Raw genomic sequence first — 23,092 nt, forward strand, 5'->3', positions numbered from 1 at the left:
AAGTGACACAAACAGCTACGTTTTTAAGTTGTAATAACTACTAGCAATATTAGAAAACATTTTTATACTTACTTAAACTTATTCATTCATTCATTCATTCACGGGCCGCAAGTTAAACGTTCGCGGGCCGCGTGTTGTCGACCGCTGGTCAACACTGTTAATTTGCTATTTATACATTTCTATTATCAGCAGTATGGAATTTTAGCTAAATATATGGCGCACTTGCCGGGGTGGCGCACTTTGCCAATTATTAACAAAATAAAAAATAATAAAAATTGGCCAATGCGAGTCAGACTCCGCGAGGAGGTTTCCGTACCGTTATAGAGCAAAAATAGACCAAAAATGATGTTTTTTGTATGTAAAAGTATACTTCAATAATTAATAATAATAAAATAAAATAAAAAATTAAGGGGGGCTCTTAATTTTTTATTTTATTTTAATATTATGATTAATTTTTGAAGTAGACATATAACTAATTGTAATGATAAACTCATTGTAGTTTTTGCGGCAAGATTTCTTGTATTTTGTAATATTATTGTATACAGTATTGAACAAAATAAATATATAATAAATAAAAATAACTAAGTGCATACCAACCTACCCTAATCAACACTTTTACAAGTTTAAAGATATAAGATAATAGTATTAATTCTTATTATTTGGAAATGCAATAAAAGATAATGAATAGACTCAATACCGCTGGATATTTGTGTCAGAGCCGAGCCATAAATTAGTCTCACCGAATTGCTTATGTAGTCATAAAAGTCAAATACACCGAGACAATAGATATATTACGACAAAAACTTGACTCGTTACTTAATCACCGGTTGTAACAGCCGATCATTAAAGATAAAAGATAATAAAAACGTTTTACTATCGCCATTTCTTTGGGAACAATGGTAATTACAAAATATTGTGCTATTGATTGCGCTAGGTTCTTGAGGGGTGGAAATTGAAGGCTGTAATTAGAAATGCCTAGAAATTGTATTGTGCGTTTCAGAGATTATCAATTATTATCATATAACTTACAAACCTTGACTACAAGGTGCTTCAATCTGATTTATATTTCGGATGTTTTTTATAAAGACGTTAATTTTTGGAACTTTTAGGGCTCAATATTCAAGACGTGAGTGGAAGAATCAGGTAAGTAACAGTAAAAAAATGCCATTTTTTGCTTTAGTGCCAGAAAAATAATTTGAAATAAAAAAACTGGAGATTTTATGTGTACATTAGACTGCCACACAGTGTACAGAGGAGACGAAAAATCGGAAATTTTCTATTTTCTTCCATTTTGAATAGGCATTAATATCATAAATGCAGGAGTAGAACACCCGCGTGTCAATTCGAAATAGTTTTGATGCTACGAGTTACCAAAGTTTAGCGTTTTTTTGCGGCCCGGAAAGGAAAAATCCATATATCTCCAAAATTTTTACGTAATAAATTAAATTTTTTATTCCACCTGAAAGCCTATTAAATAAGGTATATTTCAAGCTTTTTTTCTGATCCGCATTGTCGATATTTTACCTACAATAAAATAGTTTTCATTTTTAGTTTTTTATTTATTTAATCCAAAACCAAACAAAAGATGCAATCGAAAATATCGACAAATTAAAGGTATACAAGCATTCTATACGCGCAAAAAAAATCACCTGTAAGATCCGTTTACAATTGGAGATATTTGATCGTGAAATCCTACGCTAGGGCTGCCACTGTGTGCCGGTCTGGTCGCGACTCGCGAGCCGCGCGGCAGTCGCGCGGCTACCGCACTACTCGCGACTTTATGTGAAGGCAGCCTTAGCCAGCTGCCAGATGATGAAGTAGATAAGTTACAAAATTTGTTCAAACTATACTTGGGTAATAAAAATGAATAATTGTCTTTATGTTATAAAATGTTAGTTATGTGGTTCATTACTTTATTCCACTCACGTAGTAAAAGTAAAGCGCGAAAGAGAAGTAGAATGTAGATTGTGGAGCTTCTAAAAGCTCTACATTTTTATTTTTTACTGTTACGGGTAAATAGCTGAACATACAAACTTATATAAGACGAGCTTTTGCCCGCGGTTTCGCTCGCGTTAAGAAGTATTATTATATACAAATTTTCATCCCCTATTTGAACCCCTTGGGGTTGGAATTTATCAAAATCCTTTCTTAGCGGATGCCTACGTCATAACATATACCAGCATGCCAAATTTTAGCCCGATCGGTCCAGTGGTTTGGGCTGTGCGTTGATAGATCACTATATTATCAAGATAGAATTTACCAACGACGTAACCATTTTGAGAGCCTCTTGGAACATGAAGCCCAATGTAATATTCACAGCAACAACAATATTTTAAAATAAACATTTCCCTCCATAATCGATGTTGTAACAAAACGTTTCTATGTTTTAGGATCAATAAACAAAATGTATCCCGGCGGTAAGATATTGCGCGGTCCACGAGCACGAGAGAAGGGAACCATTTGTTACATGGCCCGTCGTTTATCATAGTCGACGATGTCAATAAAATCAATGTTAAGTCCTCTTTGAAGGCAATTTCTGGGATATAAGCTATTTATTATGAAAGAGCTCATATAGCCACTTTCATGATACCTACTGTGTTGATGTAAACCACTACGAAAATATAAATTGTTAGTTACCTTATCTTATATCTTTAAACGAGCAATTCTTTTACACGAGCTCGTTTAATTATATATATACAGTGTGTAACAAAAATAAGTGATAATACTTTAGGGTGTGTACGTGTTCCTTGTAGAGAGTTCACTGTGAAAGTATCAGCGCTGAAAGACGAAAAAAAAATTTCACTTTTGTATGGGCAAGTGCCCGAGCGTCGCGAGTTTCCCCATACAAAAGTGAAACAAAAATTGGTCTTTCAGCGCTGCTACTTTCACAGTGAACTCTCTACAAGGAACACGTACACACCCTAAAGTATTATCACTTATTTTTGTTACACCCTGTATATATTAAACGAGCAAATCTTGTATAATATATCTCGAAATCGGCTCCAACGATTTTCGTGAAATTTAGTATATAGGGGGTTTCGGGGCGATAAATCGATCTAGCTAGGAATCATTTTTAGAAAATGTCATTTTATTCGTGTTTTATCGAATACCGAGCAAAGCTCGGTCAAATAGCTAGTTTTATTTTAAAATGCAAATGTCTGTAACTGAAATTACAAATATTTCGGTATAATTCTATGTTTGAGAATTAAATTAAAATATTCCCCATATCTGACATGAAGAATGTGAAATGTCTGTTTGGAATTGAAATAACAAAGTCGTTTTATATTTTCATTTATGTTTTGATTATAAGATTCTTAAGACTTAAAGATCGAAGTGGTATTTTTTCAGAATCAAAAGGTTTCGAAAAGCAAAATACATATCTATGTACTACACAGAATGTAACAAAACTAAGTGATACCACATAATCTATACATCTATACATATAAATAAAATTGGAGTGTCTGTTTATAATATTGAAAGAATCGTTTTTTACTACATGCATATGAATATATACGCTACATACACCAAAACAACATTTTTTACAATTTTTGTCTGTATGTCTGTCTGTTTGTTCCGGCTAATCTCTGAAACGGCTGGAGCTATTTTGCCGGGACTTTTTTTGGTAGATAGCTGATGTAGTAAGGTGTAACATAGGCTACTTTTTAACCGACTTCCAAAAAGGAGGAGGTTACATTTTACTTTTTTCATATTATTTGTTAGCGGACTATCCATCTTTGTTATTATACTATGTTGACGCGGACGAAGTCGCGGGCTACAGCTAGTATAATATAATATTAGTAGTACCAAGTGACACTGATAATACTTTAGGTTGTGTATGGGTTCTCTAATGCAACCATTACTGAAACGTTGTATATTAGGTTTGAAACAAAAATAGCCACAATACAAACAAAATATATTTTTCGTTGCTTTTTAACTTTATGAAAATTGCTTATTAGTAATTAGATATTTCAGAATTACCACAAATATTATTTTACCTTTTATTAGCTTATTGGCGTTCCGTAAACCATTTTAAAAGCCCCAATATATATTTAGGACCGTCCCCTTTAACAAGCGTAAGCTCGTTAGTATAACAAAGCTTAATAAAAGAAAACATCAAAGAGATACGTAACAGAGGCCTTGTATTTCCCTTCCATGAAAATATATATGTTTGGCAAATATTATTATTATCTGCTTAGAAGCTAAGGCATATTTCTAAAATTCACGGTAAAGGCACACTCACAAAACTGCAAGTAAGCAATGAACAAAAGTGCAATATCGTACGGCAAGTTAAACCTTTCGAATAGGGAATATTATTACGCAAGGTCAGAGGGCGCTACTAACACATACAGTAAGTAACCCGACCAAAATTCGATATGTTGCTGTGCACACCTCATATTATAAGAGCCTGTCCACACGGCGCGTTCAGTCAGCTTTGTGTCGACGCAGCGCTGCCGTTGCGTTGTTTTACATACAAATAACTAAGGTGTTCACACGGATGACGGAGCGCTGCGTCGTCGCAACGCACACATGACGGTCAGCAGCCCCCGAGACGAAGCAGGAGGGGGTGTTGACGTTAAGACTACATCATAAGGGCGCGATCAGACGTGCGCGTATTCTGCGCGGGTTGTACTATAGCGCATGGGAAAACACGCGCGCGGGCTCTGCGCGGGTTCAGCGCGTGCTGCGCGCGTGTTTTTCCATACGCTATAGTAGAACACGCGCACGTCTGATCGCGCCCTAATGCGTCAAACGCCAGCGCTGCGTCGACGCAACGCGCCGTGTGGACTGGCTCTCAGTATGTTGACAGCTGTCACAACTCACACGTCGAACAAGACTTTTTGTTTACTGTCTGTGCTGGCTAGGGTGAAAACATTGCAGTAATATTATATCCTAATGTTTTTGTCACTTCTTAAGGATTTTTACTATACTTTGTATTGATTCAAAACATACCCCTAGTGGCAAAAATAACTTATCAGACACCATACAAATTTCCGTCCTTGATCTACACTCTACGACGTATATAAAATGCGAATAAATTGTGAAGACCGATGCCGCTAATAAACGTTACCTCCCGCGACCGTGCCACTAAATTTTGGCGGTCGCTTGTTATTGTTCCCGACGGCTATTTAAGTTTTATATGCGTTTTATTCGAATGTTATGTCCTTTTAATGTCCACACATACTGTGAAGTAGGAAGTATAATATCTTCTGGTTTATCTTGTTGAGTGGGAGTAAATACAATAATTGTGGATGATTTATTTACTACGAAATATTTTGAGCATCAAGCCAACTTGTCATCGAATTTTTGAATTACGATGAAGGGAAACATTAATATTTATGGGTTTTAAATCACTTCGCATATTACCGTGACTTCGCAATCCTCAGATCGAATCGTATGCATTTTCGCCTTTGATCTTGTTCGTCGTAATTAGCTATAGGCTATAGCTAATAATTGGATAACTGCCGCATGAGGCAAATTACTTATCTTTAATTAAATTAAGATTTTGAATTTCAAGTGGTATAGCCATGCTTCGGCACGAATGGGCCGGCTCGACCGGAGAAATACCACGGGCTCACAGAAAACCGGCGTGAAACAGCGCTTGCGCTGTGTTTCGCCGAGTGAGTGAGTTTACTGGAGGCCCAATCGCCTACCCTTCCCTGAGAGTCCATGGGCGGAAGTTGCTTTCCATCAGGTGACCCGTTTGCTCGTTTGCCCCCTATTTCATAAAAAAAAACCCATACATTATGATCTGTCGAACTCTGTATTTCATTTTAATTCAGTCATCATTAAATGCCTCTGAGTGGGCCAGTTACAGGTATTGTTGTGTTAGTTACAAAAATTATTTAAAGATGTTGATCTTTGGTACACTTTCCGTACAGTAATTTAATTTAAATGTCTCTGAGACCTGAGTGCGCCAGTTAGAGCTCTCGCCTCTTGTTTGTGTTTATAAAATGTATGTAAAGACATTGCTCCGTCTTTGGCAAGCTTTCTGAAAACAAATTACTTTAATTATTTAGAAAAAATGCTTCGTGAACCATGATACCTAACGATGAGTGATCATGAGTGCACTACAGAGGTCGATATCGCCCATCAACCATAGATCGAAGCGACGCACAGATATTTCAGAGGAGCTATTAATTATGACACGTTCACGTAGATAACGTCAAAGTGACTTTAGTTTGACAGATTAGGATTAAATTTGACAGGCAATATTTTTTAATGGGAAAACTATTTACCTACTGATTAGGGATTTGACTATTTAAGATGAGATTTAACACAAGCACAAGTTTTTTATACAGTTTAGTATACATTTTAAATGAGTTATGAAATTATGATTAGGGATAACGACAAGGTCAAAGATTAGCTGATTTTTAAATAAAATAAAGACATAGCGATAAAATATAAGTATTTCCAAAATTTCAGCTTCATAACTTATGTACTTTTTTATGAGCCTTCAAAGTTGGGTAGTCAAGTCGAATTTTTTTTATAAAATGCCATAATTTTTGTATACCATTCGATAAGTTATGCAATTTATAAAAAAATGTTCTTATCAAACCACTTTCATAAACGCAATATTTAACATATACAAACTACTTAAGCGTGACGTCACAGTTAGGTAAAATTTTGTATGGATATCTTGGAGAGTTTTTAAGCTATCGAATTCATTTTTTCACCGATATTCCTATTTTTGAATGGTCCTTCACTTACCAACAAGAAAAAAAAATTCGTCATGCCTATTATACGAATATGAAGATAACAAATATCTTTAATGCAAAAGTGTGTCTATATGTCTGTCTCCTCGCCCGTATATAATACGGGATACATCTAGCATCTATACAAAAGCGGATAAGATTATTCACAATATGATAATGATATTTACTCATAGACACAGTGTACACACTACACAGTGTCATCGCCACACCCATATGCTGTCATCCTTCCCATATCCGGAGTCAAGTGTAGTTCAAGCACTGCCACAGCGCCAGTCAATATTATGTAAGCATACGGCCGTGTTAACGCCATGGTTACTCTTGTTTTTTACGTAGTCGGCTGTTACAATATTCAGGAGGAATTTAAGTTTATTATATTTTATTTATGTTTGTGACAGATAGCTTAATATTATGGAATTTAAACATAATATTCTAAACAATATTACCCATTTTCAGCTTGGTGCGAATTTATGCAAACTTACAGGGGTATTTTGGTCTAACTTGACTGGGGTAAAATAAATTATTGTACTTTATTTACAAATTGTTCCGAAATTTACACCTACGTGGCCTATTTGAGACCCAAACTGCGTAAGGAACTCGAACTCCAATGTCAATGCCAATATAATAGCTTCACTCAATGGATACAACTCTGTTCTTGTAGTAGACTAGATATAATTCAGGTGATCATGATGATGGTTAAAACAGGTTTAAATTGCGAATAATTTTGAGGTTTTCGGTAATCTGATAGGTAGAATGGCACACTGACCACATCTACACCTGCGATCGGCAGAACGATGCCTGTCGCGGTTTTGTACATCCTACATAGATAGGTAATTATAATGTTATATACCTAGTTATGTGAATTTAATATCCATACTTCCATACATATTATAAATGCGAAAGTGTGTATGTCTGTATATATGTCTGTTACCTCTTCACGCCTAAACCATTGAACAGATTTTGCTGAAATTTGGCATGGAGATACTTTGAGTCCCGAGAAAGGACATATGATTCTTTATATCCCGGAAAAATGTACGGTTCCCGCGTAATAAACGATTTTTGGCGCAACGGAATTGCGTGCGTCATCTAGTTTAAAATACTACGCATTTAAACAAACTTTAAAACACTTTGAAACCTCAAAGTTTCAAACTGCCTCCCACATTGTCATATCACAAGGAACAAAAGACATCCTAACTCCGAAGGCCGGCTACGTCACACTCTCAGGGGCAACGAAGAAATAGACCGATTGACGTATTTAAATTCATCCATTCGAAGCCGGGGCTCGAGCGGCCAAGGCTGCGGCCTCCAACGACAAATTACGCCCAAGTCAATACAACCCCTAGTTCATTTACCTAGCCACTAAACCACTACAGCTCTGTCAACACCTCGCCGTTGCCACGTAATGTAATTACTTAACAATATTGTTATGTTATGTACTCATTACTTAACTAAACTTTACGAGGTTCTGTATAAATTACCTTTTAGTTACTAGTTACTACAGCTTTATATTTCAACACCGCATTACTAATTAGCGCGGTTAGATGGTTTAGAATTTAGATTCATAAATCAGCCAGGTCAGACAACGTCTGTCGGATCCGCTAGTATAAAATGTATAGCCAAAAAACTTACTTGCTGCCACACATGGTATGGGAAGCGCGGCGCGACCAGAGCAGCGGCGACGGTGTGAGCGACCGGCAGGAGCAGACCGAACGCCGCCGCCACCGGCGCGCCGACCGGCAGCAGCGCGTACGCCGCGAACACCGCCCACACCACGTGCACGGCGCCCTCGGCCGCCGCCCCGGGGCTCCAGGCCGGCAGGGTGGCAGCCAGCGCCGTGCCCCCGCCCGCCAGCGCCAGCCAGCACGCGCGGGGCAGCCGCCGCTCCGGGGCCTCGCCGCCCGCGCGCCCGCACCACCACGCCAGTCCGCCGCATAACACCGCGTGAGCGCTTAGGACGCCAACCTGCAACAAACAGGACAATAATGATACTGGTCATCACGTCGAAGTACACAAGCAAAACCGACTTTCGCTGATGGTAAAATTTTATTAACAAAAAAATATCTAGCCGCTACCCTTGGTAAAGAGGTTTAAACTTCCAAGAAACCTTGTTAGAGCTATATAGCTAGGCAGCTATGCAACTAATGCAAGTGTTAGAGACTATTCAGAGCTGCTTCAACTGGGAGTATATATAATGAGAATCGTGCTCATCATGCGTTGGCAGATAAGCCCTATCATAGACTCAATAACACTGAACTCTCTGAGGCATTTGATCTCACCTGTGGCGCTCTCCGCCAGCCCCGCGTGGCGTCGACGGCCGCGAGCGCCGCCGCCAGCGCCGCCCACAGCGCCAGCGCCGAGCCCACCGAGGACCGCTGCAGCTTGCACGCGTATCGCGCGTACAGCTCCTCCAGCTCGGCGGACTCGAAGCGGCGCCGCGCCAGCAGCCGAGCCAGTGGCCCGCGCGCCGACATCGCCTTCACCGCGTGGTCCATCGCGACTTGACCACCTCTCACCTCGCCCGAGATCGCACGCACCGCCGCTTCATCTGGAAACGACCGCTTTGTTAATTTGGAGCAGGTGGTGGGCGACAAAAACCACTGTTGGACATAAAAACAATATCATACAGATAACTCTGGATGAGTCGGAGTCAGAAGATACTAATGCTTAAGAGGATTCCACACCGCCTTTTTTCCATACAAACGTTGTCACCTGTTTCCTCCCTGGATAATGCTAGTAGAGTTATAATTTTTTTCCTAAATATCTACGGCCACTAATACAATGTCCCTATGTTTTCTTTTTTTTCATAATTTAATTATTAAATAAGATATAAACGTTCAAAAACCCAAAAAAATGGCCAGATTTTCCGCTGTGTTCAAACGTCCAGAAAACAGATTTGGCTAGATTATACAAAAAAAGCAAAACATAGGAACACAGCTCAAGCCTTTTTTTAATCTTTAATGAAAAAAGTACTTGAATCGGTTAAGTTTTGGAGAAGGAATCAGGGGACAACGAATCGTTGATTTTCTGGATTTTCTGCAGTTGTCTCTATCGCGTTCTGCGGTATAGGCTTGAGGTAAGGGAGACAGCTATAGATATTACACGTACTTTTTTTTCATTTCTCTAGCCCCTGTTGTATCCTCTTAAAGCTCCTTTAACTTCATACGACTTCAATGGCAACGGGAGTACCTTAGTAGTAGTGTGGTTATAGATGGAATACTTTAGCTCTTAATGCGTACAAATCGATATTCCCAAATACCGGCAAATCCGAAATCCGAAAGATAATATCCAAGCAATTATCATCCCATTACACCCATTTCCTCCCCCAACTCCAAACACTCGAGTATATTTTCTTGCTTCGGTTTTCCCCAAATGTATATTTATCCGCGTTAACCGACTTGATTATTACAGAAAGAAAAGATTTATGGGAACGCGAGCAAATGTATTGGATATTACAAATTACGTAATGACATAAGAACATCTTAAAATGTTTGTAAAGTATAAACCCTGCAAGCTCAGCAGGATTGAAAAGAAACACTGATAGATCTTACAGAAAAACTAACCGACTTCTCGATCCGTCCTTATTGAGATTTTTTTAAGGTGGTCATTTTAACCTTGCTGGGCATTATAAAAGCGATTTGAGTGAGAGAAGTATCTCCTACTCTATAAGTGCAAAATAATGACTGTCTCTCAAAAGCAATATTTCAATTCCTTGAAGGTAAGAGAAATGGACTCGCTATGTAAATGTAGTCCAGAAATGCATTGACCTTTTGCGGAGTTAATGTATAAAGCTATGTAGCATAATAAAGATGGTCTGTACAAAGAGATTTAAATACTAAAGGATAATAAAGAATGCACTTGTTTTAATATTTTGCGAGAACTTTAAGGTACTCCTGTAACGAACCTGAGCACAATGGGATGGTTTTGTAAGAAGTTTTGGAGGAGCTCATTGCTTAAGTACATAACAGTTTAAGTTCCACTAATTAGTTAAAGCATTTCGGGTCGTTGGCACCAAAGTTATCATTGTGGCCTATTTATTATTTAGTTTATGTTATTCTAAATTTTTATCTACGCACTGCTACAATTATATTAAATGCTAAGCATAACTTCGTTTGTCGCACTGTACCGTGCATCTTGCCAAAAAATAAAGTATCTTAAATGTGTTATGTGAAGAACTTATAAGGACATCCAAATTGTCCTCATACCAGATTGATGCTATAATTATGCCAATGATTTTTTTAATAATATAATATCATTGCTAATATGCGCATTTTTTCTTCTATATGATATATCTTATAAAACAACCTTCTTTCTTCCTTCCTTCCTTCGATCACATATTTGAGAAATAGGCAAATATGATCGAAAGATTAAGCAAAAAAACAAGCATGTTTTATTTCTAAAAGTATTTTTTAAAGGAAAAAAGTAATTCAGTGGGACGATTGCTCTGTTAATCGTTGGATGTGGATAATTCAGTGAGGCAATTATGATAAACGACAACTTTTATCCTTATTGAATTGGACGGCGTCGCTATCTGCGTTGACGAGCGTCGTGCGATCGATCATCCACATACATATTTATAAGCCTTAGGGTTCTGTTTTCAACGACAAAGCCTTGTTTGTTCTGATGATAGACGTTAAAGGGCTATACAAAATATACGCAGCAGCATTATCAACAGTCCTTAGGAGTGCTTAATATCACACTAATGACACTAATCTTATCTTATATCTTTAAACGAGCAATTCTTGTATAAATATATAATTGGAATCCCGGAATCGGCTCCAACGATTTTCATGAAATTTAGTATATTGGGGGTTTCGGGGGCGATAAATCGATCTAGCTAGGAATCATTTTTAGAAAATGTCATTTTATTCGTGCTTTATCGAATACCGAGCAAAGCTCGGTCAAATAGCTAGTATTATAAATGCGAAAGTTTGTGAGTTTTATGTTATGGTTAGTTGGTTACTTCTTCACGTCTACGGCTGGAACGGCTTTAATAAAATTTGGTATGAAGTTAGTTGATACCAACGTTTAACAAATAGGCTAATTTTTACTGCGGCAAAATATCACAATTTCCCTAATAAACCGCGCGTATCACCGCGGGGCACAGCTGGTTTGGGATAAACGGAAACCAAGAATTTCTTAGCTTTAGGTTCCCTTTTTTGCTCCCGACGTGTCGGCTACTTTACGACGGCCTTGGATGGACCATAAAGTTAATATACCTAGCGGAATAGAACAACAATCTCGAACTGTTAAACGAAACCGAAATTGGATTACATCTGTGTGTAAAATATGTGTACGTACTACATATACACTTACAAGCATGATTTAACATGAATTAGTATGCCGATAAGTGCCGACTGGACGTCAAAAAAATTCGTTGTGCTGTCGTGTATCACACGTCTCTTTTTTAATTACCACGCAGTGTTACTGATAGTGACATCTCGCTTGCTCAGGCCTTTGTTTATCTATTCCGCTAGGTATATTAACTTTATGCGATGGACTGAGGTTAGACGTCCGACTTGCTGAAGTTGTAAAGCTATCCGAAGTTCCAATCTACGCAGAACGCACTCACACAGGAATGAGGAAAGTGCTCCGCTATAAAACCTCCATATTGCTACGATTTACGAACTATGGAGTCCTATAAGTAGTTTTCTTTTTCGCGTTTTGGATAATTACCGTAACTGTTTTAATAGACGTTTGAACAACCAATTATTTACCAAATTTTTATATTACAGAAATAGCATTACAGTTAAATCATAATACTATTAATCAATTTTGTTGCTATTTAAAAAAGTACGGAACTCTACATTTCAGAAGCTCCAACTTCGTTTTCCTACTTTCGCTTACACTTCAATAAAAATGGGAACACCTGTCATGAAATGCCTTTTGGAAATTTCAGCACAAAAAGTCTGTATGATAATAAATACCAATAATAAAACGTATTGAATATTGATAACTCATAAGAGTTTTGTCGTTTCTTTGTTTTTGGGATTGTGTGTCAAGGTATCCAACATGTCGAGCTTTTTTACGTTTCAAAGCCCACGAATAATTGCAATAATTTCGATTTTTGCAATTAAAAAAATATCATTTGACATTGAAGAATTTCTCTCTCATACATTGAATACACAATTTGTCACACACAACACAGACAACTTTTATTTTTTACAATTTGCATATTATTACGATATACAGTTATAAATTATAATAATACTATTTTAAAAATAATTAAGGCAAAAACCTTGGAACTGGAACATAAGACTTGAAAAGACTGCCTAAAATCTACCTCCCTGAAACATAAGACTGCCTAAGATCTTAATAAGGCCAGGCTTATAAATTGCCCTAAAAATGTGTTTCTGTCTAACTGTTGCGTCTTCACGTTTAAACTACATACCTTTGAGTCTCGCACAAGGACATAAGATAGTGTAGTAAATTTTTAATGCAACGAAGTTATGGTAACATCTAGTTTCTTATATTTTCTAAGAATTTTATCTGATTTCGTTCAAATTAATTGTTTTGTAGAATTCTTGGCACACGCGTCGTCTACATCCGTCGGAAGCCATTTTTGTGTACTAATACGGCACTGGATGCAGATGTAACCTTGTTATCGATAATTTTAACAGCTAAGTTTGAAATTGACAAGGCATAACAAGGGCCTTGTCACTTATCGACGTATAATGTCAAATCCCATACATTTTTTACTTCCAACTTTGAGGTCTTATCGAATGCAAGTTATCTAACCCTGGTTATTTCAAAACGCAACATATTACAGTTAATAGCAGACTTAACTGCGGTAAGTTACGTACATGATAGCACGTGGTAGCCTGTAATTAAGGAGAATTATTACCGCCAAGGGAAATGTTTATTTCTCTATCTAGCCTGGGTTTCGAAGAATGTAAGTAAAAGGAAAACGTGGTTCTGAGAGCTGTGAGAAAACTATCATGGCTTGTTATGGTATAATGATGATGAATCCTACCTATTTAACCCATCAAGCCCCATAAGCTCAACGGTGAGCGAGACACAATAGAATAACAATAGATTTCCAAGAATCCACGATCGAAGGATTGATATTTATCTATCAACTATAATAATATAACGCCCGCAACTCCGTTACGCCAAAATTCGTTTCTTGCGCGAAAACCGTACATTTTTCGGGATAAAAAAATAGTATCCTATTGTCCTCTCCCGGAACTCACCATACCAAATTTCAGCAAATTCGGTTCAACAGTTTGGGGGTGAAGAGGTAACAGACAGACAGACACACTTTCGCATTTATAATATTGGTATTGTATCTTTACTTCAAGGGTGAGAATAAGTGCCAAATTTCGTTTATCAATTACTTTGTACGCGCGTACGGGGTGGTACGGGTACTTTTAAAAAGAACAGCATCTCAAGAATTATTTTGAGTACAATCTTAGAGGTACGAGCGGTTTATTAATGGCTTAAAATATAAAACTAAAACTAAAATGCAGTATGAAGCTACTTTATCACGTTCAAGGCAATTTTATAGTGTCATTTCACACATTACTTCCGGATAGTTCTCGTTTCAGAGCGCTCGCGCTAGCAATTATGAACTCTACAATCTACATAGAATTTCACATTTCTTCTCAGAAGTTTTTGAGGTCTAACAATTATACCGTCGTACAAGTCTTACCCATAAAATAAAAATATTTAAAAGTTTCACAATAAAACAAAAAATAACGGAAAACGCCATTTCATACAGACTATTTCATGGATCGGGGATCATTTCCATAAACACTTATTTTCGTGACTACTGACTAGTTTCCTGGATTGACCCATATCAACCTATCCAAGTACCTATTTAAGAAAGCTACATTTTTCGCTACCACCTGCGTCCTGCTCTAGCAGTAATTAATGCAAGTACTTTTTTTAAAGCATTTAAAGCACCTGCCGAATAATTTCGAAATATTTTGTAGATGATGCACATGAATAGACATTTTACACCTGTACCTCTTCACTCCATTTGTGGACTTCCATTACATTAAAAGCCCGAACCCCCGCTTACTGAAATAACTCGACTTTTAGGGGACGGGCAACACACATTACAATTTAAGTTTCACCACTTTTGAAGCGAATATAAAATGTACGAATAGTTTTAGTTTTATGTATTGAGATATATATAATATAAAAATGAGTCGCTGAATGTGTTGCTAAGCGCAAAACTCGAGAACGGCTGAACGGATTGGGCTAATTTTAGTCTTAAAATATTCGTAGAAGTCCAAGGAAGGTTTTTAAGTGACACAAGTTCACCGGGACAGCTAGTTATTATAATAAAAATAAAGTAATTGAAAACCTCTAGGTACCCGTATTATTTATTCCTCAAAGTTAGTCATATGTAGCTCCTAACTTCACTTATAGCTTCTAGCTCTTCTTAGAGATTCTAACAGTCTCATTTAAACGAAAGTAGTTTATTTTAAAATTGTAACAATATATTTCATAAGCATGAAAATCCAACGATATACGATGTGTAATGGCCCTAAAATACGTTGCTAAAAATTGCATGACATTATACATTAAGTTGCAGTTATTGCATCAAATCGCATTCGGAAATGTCAATTTGAAATTTGGAACGATACGACTGGGGGCGGGGGGCGGGGTCACGGCCGAGTCAATAACCCAGCTCGCTAGACGGAGCTGCAGCGCCCTTTGAAATGTACATTTTTCAATGCTTTGCAGCCTAGCCCAAAAATTATGTAAAATTTTTAGGCTCAAATCAAAGGAAACTGTTTTTATACGTGTGCGTCGCAGTTTTTAAGGTTTTTGAAAAGGCTTTGAGTTACGCACCTATTAGATCTCAGACTACCTTTGATGATGCGGATGCACGTGAAATTATTAACTTTTCTGTGAAAAAAAAACTATGAATTCACTGACCCCGCGTTCCATTAAGCGTTAAAAACGATCAAACCGCTCAAAATGATTTTGAGCGGGTCACCCCGCGTTCCATTGTTGCAACTTCGTTCAAGAACTGTAAAATCCGGGATGAAAAAGATTCTTTGTCTGAAGTATGTACAGCGGTTTCAGACAAATACTTTCAAAATTATAAAATTATTAGTACGAAAAGAACAGTCTATTTGCTTTCAAATATCTTCGGAGCTCCGTCGCAAAATGGAGAGTTAAAAAATATTATGTCTTAATGTGTTTCTTAATTATATTGTTACATTTGAGTTTGTAAATAGCGAACAATTCGAGCCATGTAGACCGTAGACGTGTGCCAAAACATATCTCGTACAATATGATATTCGAGTTAATTACATGCATTTAGAAATTAATGTGTTTGTGTTCTGTATTAACTATTAAGTCACCTTTTTGCAAGATTTGCGCAGACGAAATACCATATTGTTACGGTACATGGTATACGGACACGTGTTGCACGTGGTGCGCAAGTACATACTCGAACCTTCTAAAAAGGTCCAATGTTTGTTTACGTGTTTACCCTTTATTTGTTAGCGTGTTTGAATTTAGACCTTATGACTGAGTCCATAAGGTCTAAATTAAATTCAACTTACTGCACTTATCGCAAGGACGGCAGTTTTATTGTGGTACATGCCCGAGCCGCCTAGAAATTTCCCACGGTTGTTTACTTGTTTACGTGAATCGGGAAATTTCTGGAATTCGTCTCGCCATATAAAAAGAGCCGCAGGCAGGCACGGCAAGTCAGTTCAATCTGAGCGATCGACGCGACATCAAGTGATCAATAGTGAGTAAACCAGTGAAACCTGCGACTTGGCTACGACCTAGGACAGTGATAGTGCTTAGTGATTGGACCTAGTGATTTGTGTTTGGACTTAGTGCTAAGTGTTGTGACCTAGTGTTTAGTGCAGTGTTAATAAAGTCTTCAAGAGAGTCACCAGGTCTTTCTCTCCAAATCCTCGAACCCTAGCACGTAACAACTGGTGTCAGAAGTGGGATTTGGAGATGCCATTGACTCCGAGAGAGGACTTCAAGGGGAGTGTCAGGACAAGGGCGCAGCGAGCTGCTGCCATTGACTCCGAGAGAGGAGTTGCGGAGGCCACACCCACTGGGGACCAAGCTCCGCCCACTGAGGGACAGGCCCCACCCACTGGCCCCGCCCACATGGCTCCGCCCACTGGCCACGCCCACCAGGATCCGCCCACTTTGGATGAAGCCACGCCCACTGGCTCCGCCCACCGGGACACGCCCACTGGCCACGCCCCTCTGGCTCCGCCCACTTTGGACATGGCCACGCCCACTGGCTCCGCCCACCAGGCCACGCCCACTCAGGCCACGCCCACTGGCCCCGCCCACCAGGCCCCACCCGTAGCTCCTACAGCCCCCCAAGTGGCCCTTCATTTAGAAAGTTTAATTGAATTAATGGAGCTGCAAAGGGCTGAAATCAGAGCGATTCCAGAGGCACAAGACCGCAAGCTCGGCGCTTTGCAGGAGTCACAAGACCGCAAGCTCGGCGCTTTGCAGGAGTCACAAGACCGCAAGCTCGGCGCTTTGCAGGAGTCACAAGACCGCAAGCTCGGCGCTTTGCAGGAGTCTCAAGAGCAACAAAAGGACCTCCAAGAGAAAGCGCTTCTGGCCATAAAGGATGTCAGTGACACGGTGACTAAGCTTCGTAAAGATGTCGACGTAATGAAAGAACGAGTTACTGGGTTAGAGACGGTTGTGGAAAATTTGAAAACCGGATTCACAGAACTACAGAAGAGAGTAGTGCGCCTAGAAACTACGGGAGTTGCGGTGTCTAGTGGAGTCACTGGTGTGGCGCAAGGACCAAGAGTAAAGGTGCCACCGTACGACGGCACTACTTCTTGGAACGCTTATCGTCGGCAATTTCAGACTGTTGCTACCGTAAACGGATGGACGGAGGAGCAATGCTTGACCGCTCTCACTGTTGCACTCAGAGGGCAAACTGTGTCGGTTCTGGAGGCACTGCCACATACGGGAAATGGTTTCCAAGACCTGATGGAGGCACTGGAATCCAGATACGGGGAGCGACACCTGGAGCACGTGTTCCGTGCCCAACTGCGTGACAGAGTCCAACGTTCAGGAGAAGGACTTCAACAATGGGCGTTGGAAATTGAAAAACTCGTCAGGAAGGCATATCCAGGAGCCGACACCAAGATGGTCGACACAAATATTGTTCAAGGATTTGTCGACGGAATCAAAGACTTGGAGGTCAGGGCTGCAGTAAGACTTGGTCACCATACCTCGCTAAAGGAAGCATTAGCGCATGCTTTGGAAGTCGAGGCTGTGCGCCATGACATACGGCAGACCCATAAGATCCACAAGGTCTCTGAAGAAGTCAAGGAAGTTAAGGCTTCTACGAGGAAAAGATTTGAAGCCATGTGCTATAAGTGTGGTGAGAGGGGCCATCTTCAGCTAAACTGTCCGCAGAAGAAGACCCAGATGGCAAGGATAAAAAGGATCTAGGAACAAATGGAGGAGTTGAAGAAGCAAGCGGTTTCGTCCCCTACCCGGAATCATGCGGAACGAATAGAATCCAGAACTAAGGGGCGAGTACTGGATGACGCGGAGAAAGCCCCGGTAACTGTTACCTCCCAGGCACGGACCGGAACAAAGAGAACAAGTAATTTGGGGCACATGGAGAATGAAGGTATGAGAAAGGCTCAAGAAAGAGATGACGACCTTCGGCACATCATCACATGGAAGAAACGGGGTGACATAAAACCAATCTGGAGTGAGGTTGCACCCACTGGCGCTGTCACTAAGGCGTACTGGGAGCAATGGGACAGTCTGATACTTCAGGACGGACTACTCTACCGGAAATGGCAGAAGGCTAACGGCAGAGAGTTCTATTTTCAGATAATTGTCCCAAGGGCAAGAGTACCAGATGTTCTCCGCGAGATACATGAGGGCGTATCAGGGAGTCATCTAGGCGTCAAGAGGATGCTAAGGAAAGTGCGAGAACGATTCTTCTGGTTGCATTGGAGAGATGATGTGCAGAATTGTTGCCACAGATGTATTACTTGCGCTGCTGTAAAGGGACCACAGACCAGGAGTAGTCGTAGGAACAGCCTGGCGCGTTACCATGGCAGTAACAATGATGCTCGGGACGAGCATCTCTAAGAGGGGAGTAGTGTTACGGTACATGGTATACGGACACGTGGTGCGCAAGTACATACTCGAACCTTCTAAAAAGGTCCAATGTTTGTTTACGTGTTTACCCTTTATTTGTTAGCGTGTTTGAATTTAGACCTTATGACTGAGTCCATAAGGTCTAAATTAAATTCAACTTACTGCACTTATCGCAAGGACGGCAGTTTTATTGTGGTACATGCCCGAGCCGCCTAGAAATTTCCCACGGTTGTTTACTTGTTTACGTGAATCGGGAAATTTCTGGAATTCGTCTCGCCATATAAAAAGAGCCGCAGGCAGGCACGGCAAGTCAGTTCAATCTGAGCGATCGACGCGACATCAAGTGATCAATAGTGAGTAAACCAGTGAAACCTGCGACTTGGCTACGACCTAGGACAGTGATAGTGCTTAGTGATTGGACCTAGTGATTTGTGTTTGGACTTAGTGCTAAGTGTTGTGACCTAGTGTTTAGTGCAGTGTTAATAAAGTCTTCAAGAGAGTCACCAGGTCTTTCTCTCCAAATCCTCGAACCCTAGCACGTAACAATATTATAGTTTAAGAGTAGAATATTGTAATTTTACTTTTATAATGACTTACAACACTTTAAAAAAAAAACTTTAGTCTTGAATTAATTACATGCATCAAAAAAAGATAATCTTCTGTCAAAAAACCGAAGCTGGACATTAAGCGGTTAAGGTTTTTTTTTATAATTTCTAATCGCCCTTTAAATCTTAACATAAAAATTACAGCAACTTCTCTGCTATCAGAGAAGTTGACTGTACATATGATAATAATCTAATTAATAATGTAATAAATGAAGCGTAAAATTCAATTAAAGGCTCTTAAACTAGTTATTCGTTATATAAGCCGGTGGCGTCATTCCAAATGTTCAGCTCGCCATAAACTACAAAATGTATAATATTAATTATAATAGTCCTATTAAGTATTTAGTATACAAAATGTAGAGAACATTAAAATATGTAACATTATAATATGATTTTTAATTTATAATTATTACAAACTAGCTGTCCCGGTGAACTTCGTGTCACTTTAAAACCTTCCCTGGACTTCTACGAATATTTTAAGACTAAAATCAGCCCAATCCGTTCAGCCGTTTTCGAGTTTTAGCGTTACAAACACAATTGAAAATCCATTTTTATATATATATATATATGTATATATATATATATATATATATATATATATATATATATATATATATATATATATATATATATATATACTAGATGTCCCGCGCGGCTTCGCCCGCGTAAATTAGAAATTTTACAGAATCCGTAGGTACATTTTCCCATAAAAAATATTTCCCCCGTTTTTCCCACATTTTCCTGAGTTTCTTCTGTCGTATTAGTCTTAGAGTAATAATATAATATAACCTTCTCGATAAATGATGAGTCTTACTCGATAAATGATCTATCTAACACTGAGATAAGTTTTTAAATTGGACCTGTAGTTTCTGAGATTGACGCGTTCAAGCAAACATACTCTTCAGGTTTATAATATTAGGTAGATATAGATTTTTTTTAATTATCGCTTGACAAACTCGAGTCTCGATCTAAAAGACTATGAAATGGTATAATATGGTAGTGATGATGATGATGATGATGATGATGAAGAATGTAATTTGCATAGTAGCATATGCTTTCTGTTCTTAAAACAACGCCGAAACTCCCAAACTTGTATCTATAAAGAATCAGGAATTCTCTCAGCACCTTCCGAACCACGGTATACCAGGTATATCTCGGTGCAAAATCTTACTTGTTGGTAGCATATGCTTAGAATACTTCTCACGAAACCGAAGTCACCATATGTTTCCCTATAAGTTTTGAGGAGTTCCCTCGATTACTTATGGATCCTTCATCAGATCACCACTTTTCTGAATATAATACCAAATTGGGATGATACCCTATATACCAAAAGAAAAATTTTGAAAATCGGTTAACAAACGGCGGAGTAATCGTTGAATATAAGAAAACGAACATAACACCTCCCCCATTTTGAAAGTCGGTTAAAATTGTAGCCTATGTGTTATTTATTTAATATTTTAATCAGCACATGAATTGAATAACAAAATTTTTTTCAAATTAATCGTAGCACCATCTGTCAGGACAAACTAAAATTGAAATAGAATAATATTGAATGCGATGATAGCGCCGTCCGCCGGATCTAATGTAAAACATTCCAAAATCAACAACTCCTTATAAATAAGAAATTAATTGAAAAAACATTTTCCAGTAGACCAAACTGTAAATCTAAACCATTCTCGAATCTCCACGAACACACACAAAAAATTTCATCAAAATTGGTCCAGTCGTTTAGGAGGAGTTCAGTCACATACACACGCACACAAGAAATATATATATTAAGATATATATAGATATTACATATATAGATATTACATATGGAGATACTCTGAGTCCCGGGAAAAGACATAGGATAGTTTTTGTTGGGGAAATGTGTACGGTTTGGATAAACTAATTTCCCCCAGGGGTCGCGCGTGTGAACAGATACTAAAGTTATGAACCTTCTCGAAACATATTTCCAGTTTTAATTTTTAATGCGTTGAAAACAATATTATACAACGTATTTTGTCGATAAGTCTTTACTTAAAAATACTACATTATTGTTATTAAGTATACATTTTCAGCATTTTATAGTCACTAAAATTCTATAAGTAGAAATAAAGTGGACATATTTTATTACATGTAATGGCATAATAAATTTCAAGAAGCAAAATAAAACATCTGAATGCGGAGGAGTGGCATAAAAACTGAAAAGAGAACAATTAAAAGCTAATTCCTTAATTAGCAATTAATTTTCTTATTACTAATTAACAGAATTCATCTGAACGTCTAATTTCATTTCCTCTTGGCAAAGTGTAATTTTTTTTAGTTTTTTATCCTTTTAGTCTGGCTCTGCTGGCAAAATTGTAGCAAAGTTAATTGTTGGTTACGGTTCTCTAACTGTCACGATTTAAAGGGAATTTGACGCTGGTAAATTGAGTTCGGAGATATTTAAATTAATCCATACTATAATCCAGCCTTTCCCAGAGTGGGCGATAACGCCCCCTTGTGGGCGGTGAAGGCCTAAAGGTGAGGGACCCAGAAAAAAAATAGGGGCGTTGTGTAGAGGCTTGGGAGGTGATTAGTAATTTCATTTCATCTGGATGCATTTTAAAATATAAAATTAGAGGGTGCTAAAAACGCTAAAAAGGCACTACTATAATCCATATAATGAGACTATGAGTATGTCTGTCAGTTACCTCTTCACCCCCAAACCGCTGAAGTTCTGAAAGATCGTTATGAAATTTGGTTTGGAGATAGTTTGAACCCCGAGTTGAGGACATAACTTGTATTTAAAAATAATTATTAATATTTGATACCTAATATAAAATATTATAATATATCCTAATTTTTAACTTCACCGTCGCGTCGCGCCTATCGAATGCCATTTGACTAAGTACCCAACAGTCAACACACGTAAACACCTCATTATATTCATGTATCTGCACAAGACGTCCCGAAATAATCTATCAGCCCTCGCACCCACGAGACAACACGTACAGCACATGAATTATTTAATAGTCCCATATTACATAATGATGACGAGTTTTTTTTATTTATTAAATACATACCGAATAAAAAATAGGTAGGTATGTCGCCTTTTTCTATAAAATAAGGGGACAAACGAGCAAACGGGCCACCTGATGGAAAGCAGCTACCGATTCTCATGGACACTCGCAGCATCGGAAGAGCTGCAGCTGGTGCGTTGCCGGCCTTTTAAGAAGGAATACGTTCTCTTCTCGAAGGTAACTTGCAGGTCGTATTGGTATTTTGTATGAAAGTGATAACACCTTTGAGTGGTAGGTAAAGCTCTAGATCAGTCATACTCAAAATGTAGGTACTCCGCGGAGCCCTGGGGCTTCAGCAAAGAGCCAAAGACCTTGTAGAGGCTCCGCGAGCCATACATAAATTGTTTCTAGAAATGTCATCAGACACTAGCTTGGAGACAATCCATCCAAATACAAAACTTTATTTATTTTAGGATCCGTCAAAAGTGAGACTTCTTAAAAAGTTCGGCCACCAAAAAAGTTTGAGAACCGCTGCTCTAGACAGGTTAGTTTTAACACGGAATTAGACTATGAGAATACAAAATATTTAAGTATTTGCGTTCTGCGCATCTTCATGTATTTTCTATAGTAAAAGTTTGGAGACTTGCTTTATAAAAAACACTTGTCGTGTCTCAAGTAAAAGTTAGCCCTAACGATTACGCTATATATACTTTTC

At 38.5% G+C, this 23,092-nt stretch overlaps 1 protein-coding gene across 2 annotated transcripts in view; it reads right to left on the bottom strand.

Moving 5' to 3' along the window:
• Positions 1-23,092, bottom strand: part of LOC121731794 (Ca(2+)/calmodulin-responsive adenylate cyclase-like) — a 139,125-nt gene that overhangs the window by 96,362 nt on the left and 19,671 nt on the right. For both annotated transcript variants that reach the window (XM_042121421.1, XM_042121420.1), the window contains exons 2-3: positions 8,987-9,255; positions 8,340-8,672 (exon numbers count right to left, since the gene is read on the bottom strand). In XM_042121421.1, the coding sequence (XP_041977355.1) occupies positions 8,340-8,672; positions 8,987-9,202 (549 nt within the window). In that variant the 5' untranslated portion in view covers positions 9,203-9,255. The remainder of the gene's footprint in view (positions 1-8,339; positions 8,673-8,986; positions 9,256-23,092) is intronic.

Source organism: Aricia agestis, chromosome 11 (genome assembly GCF_905147365.1).
Source record: "Aricia agestis chromosome 11, ilAriAges1.1, whole genome shotgun sequence".
NCBI classification, from domain to species: domain Eukaryota; kingdom Metazoa; phylum Arthropoda; class Insecta; order Lepidoptera; family Lycaenidae; genus Aricia; species Aricia agestis.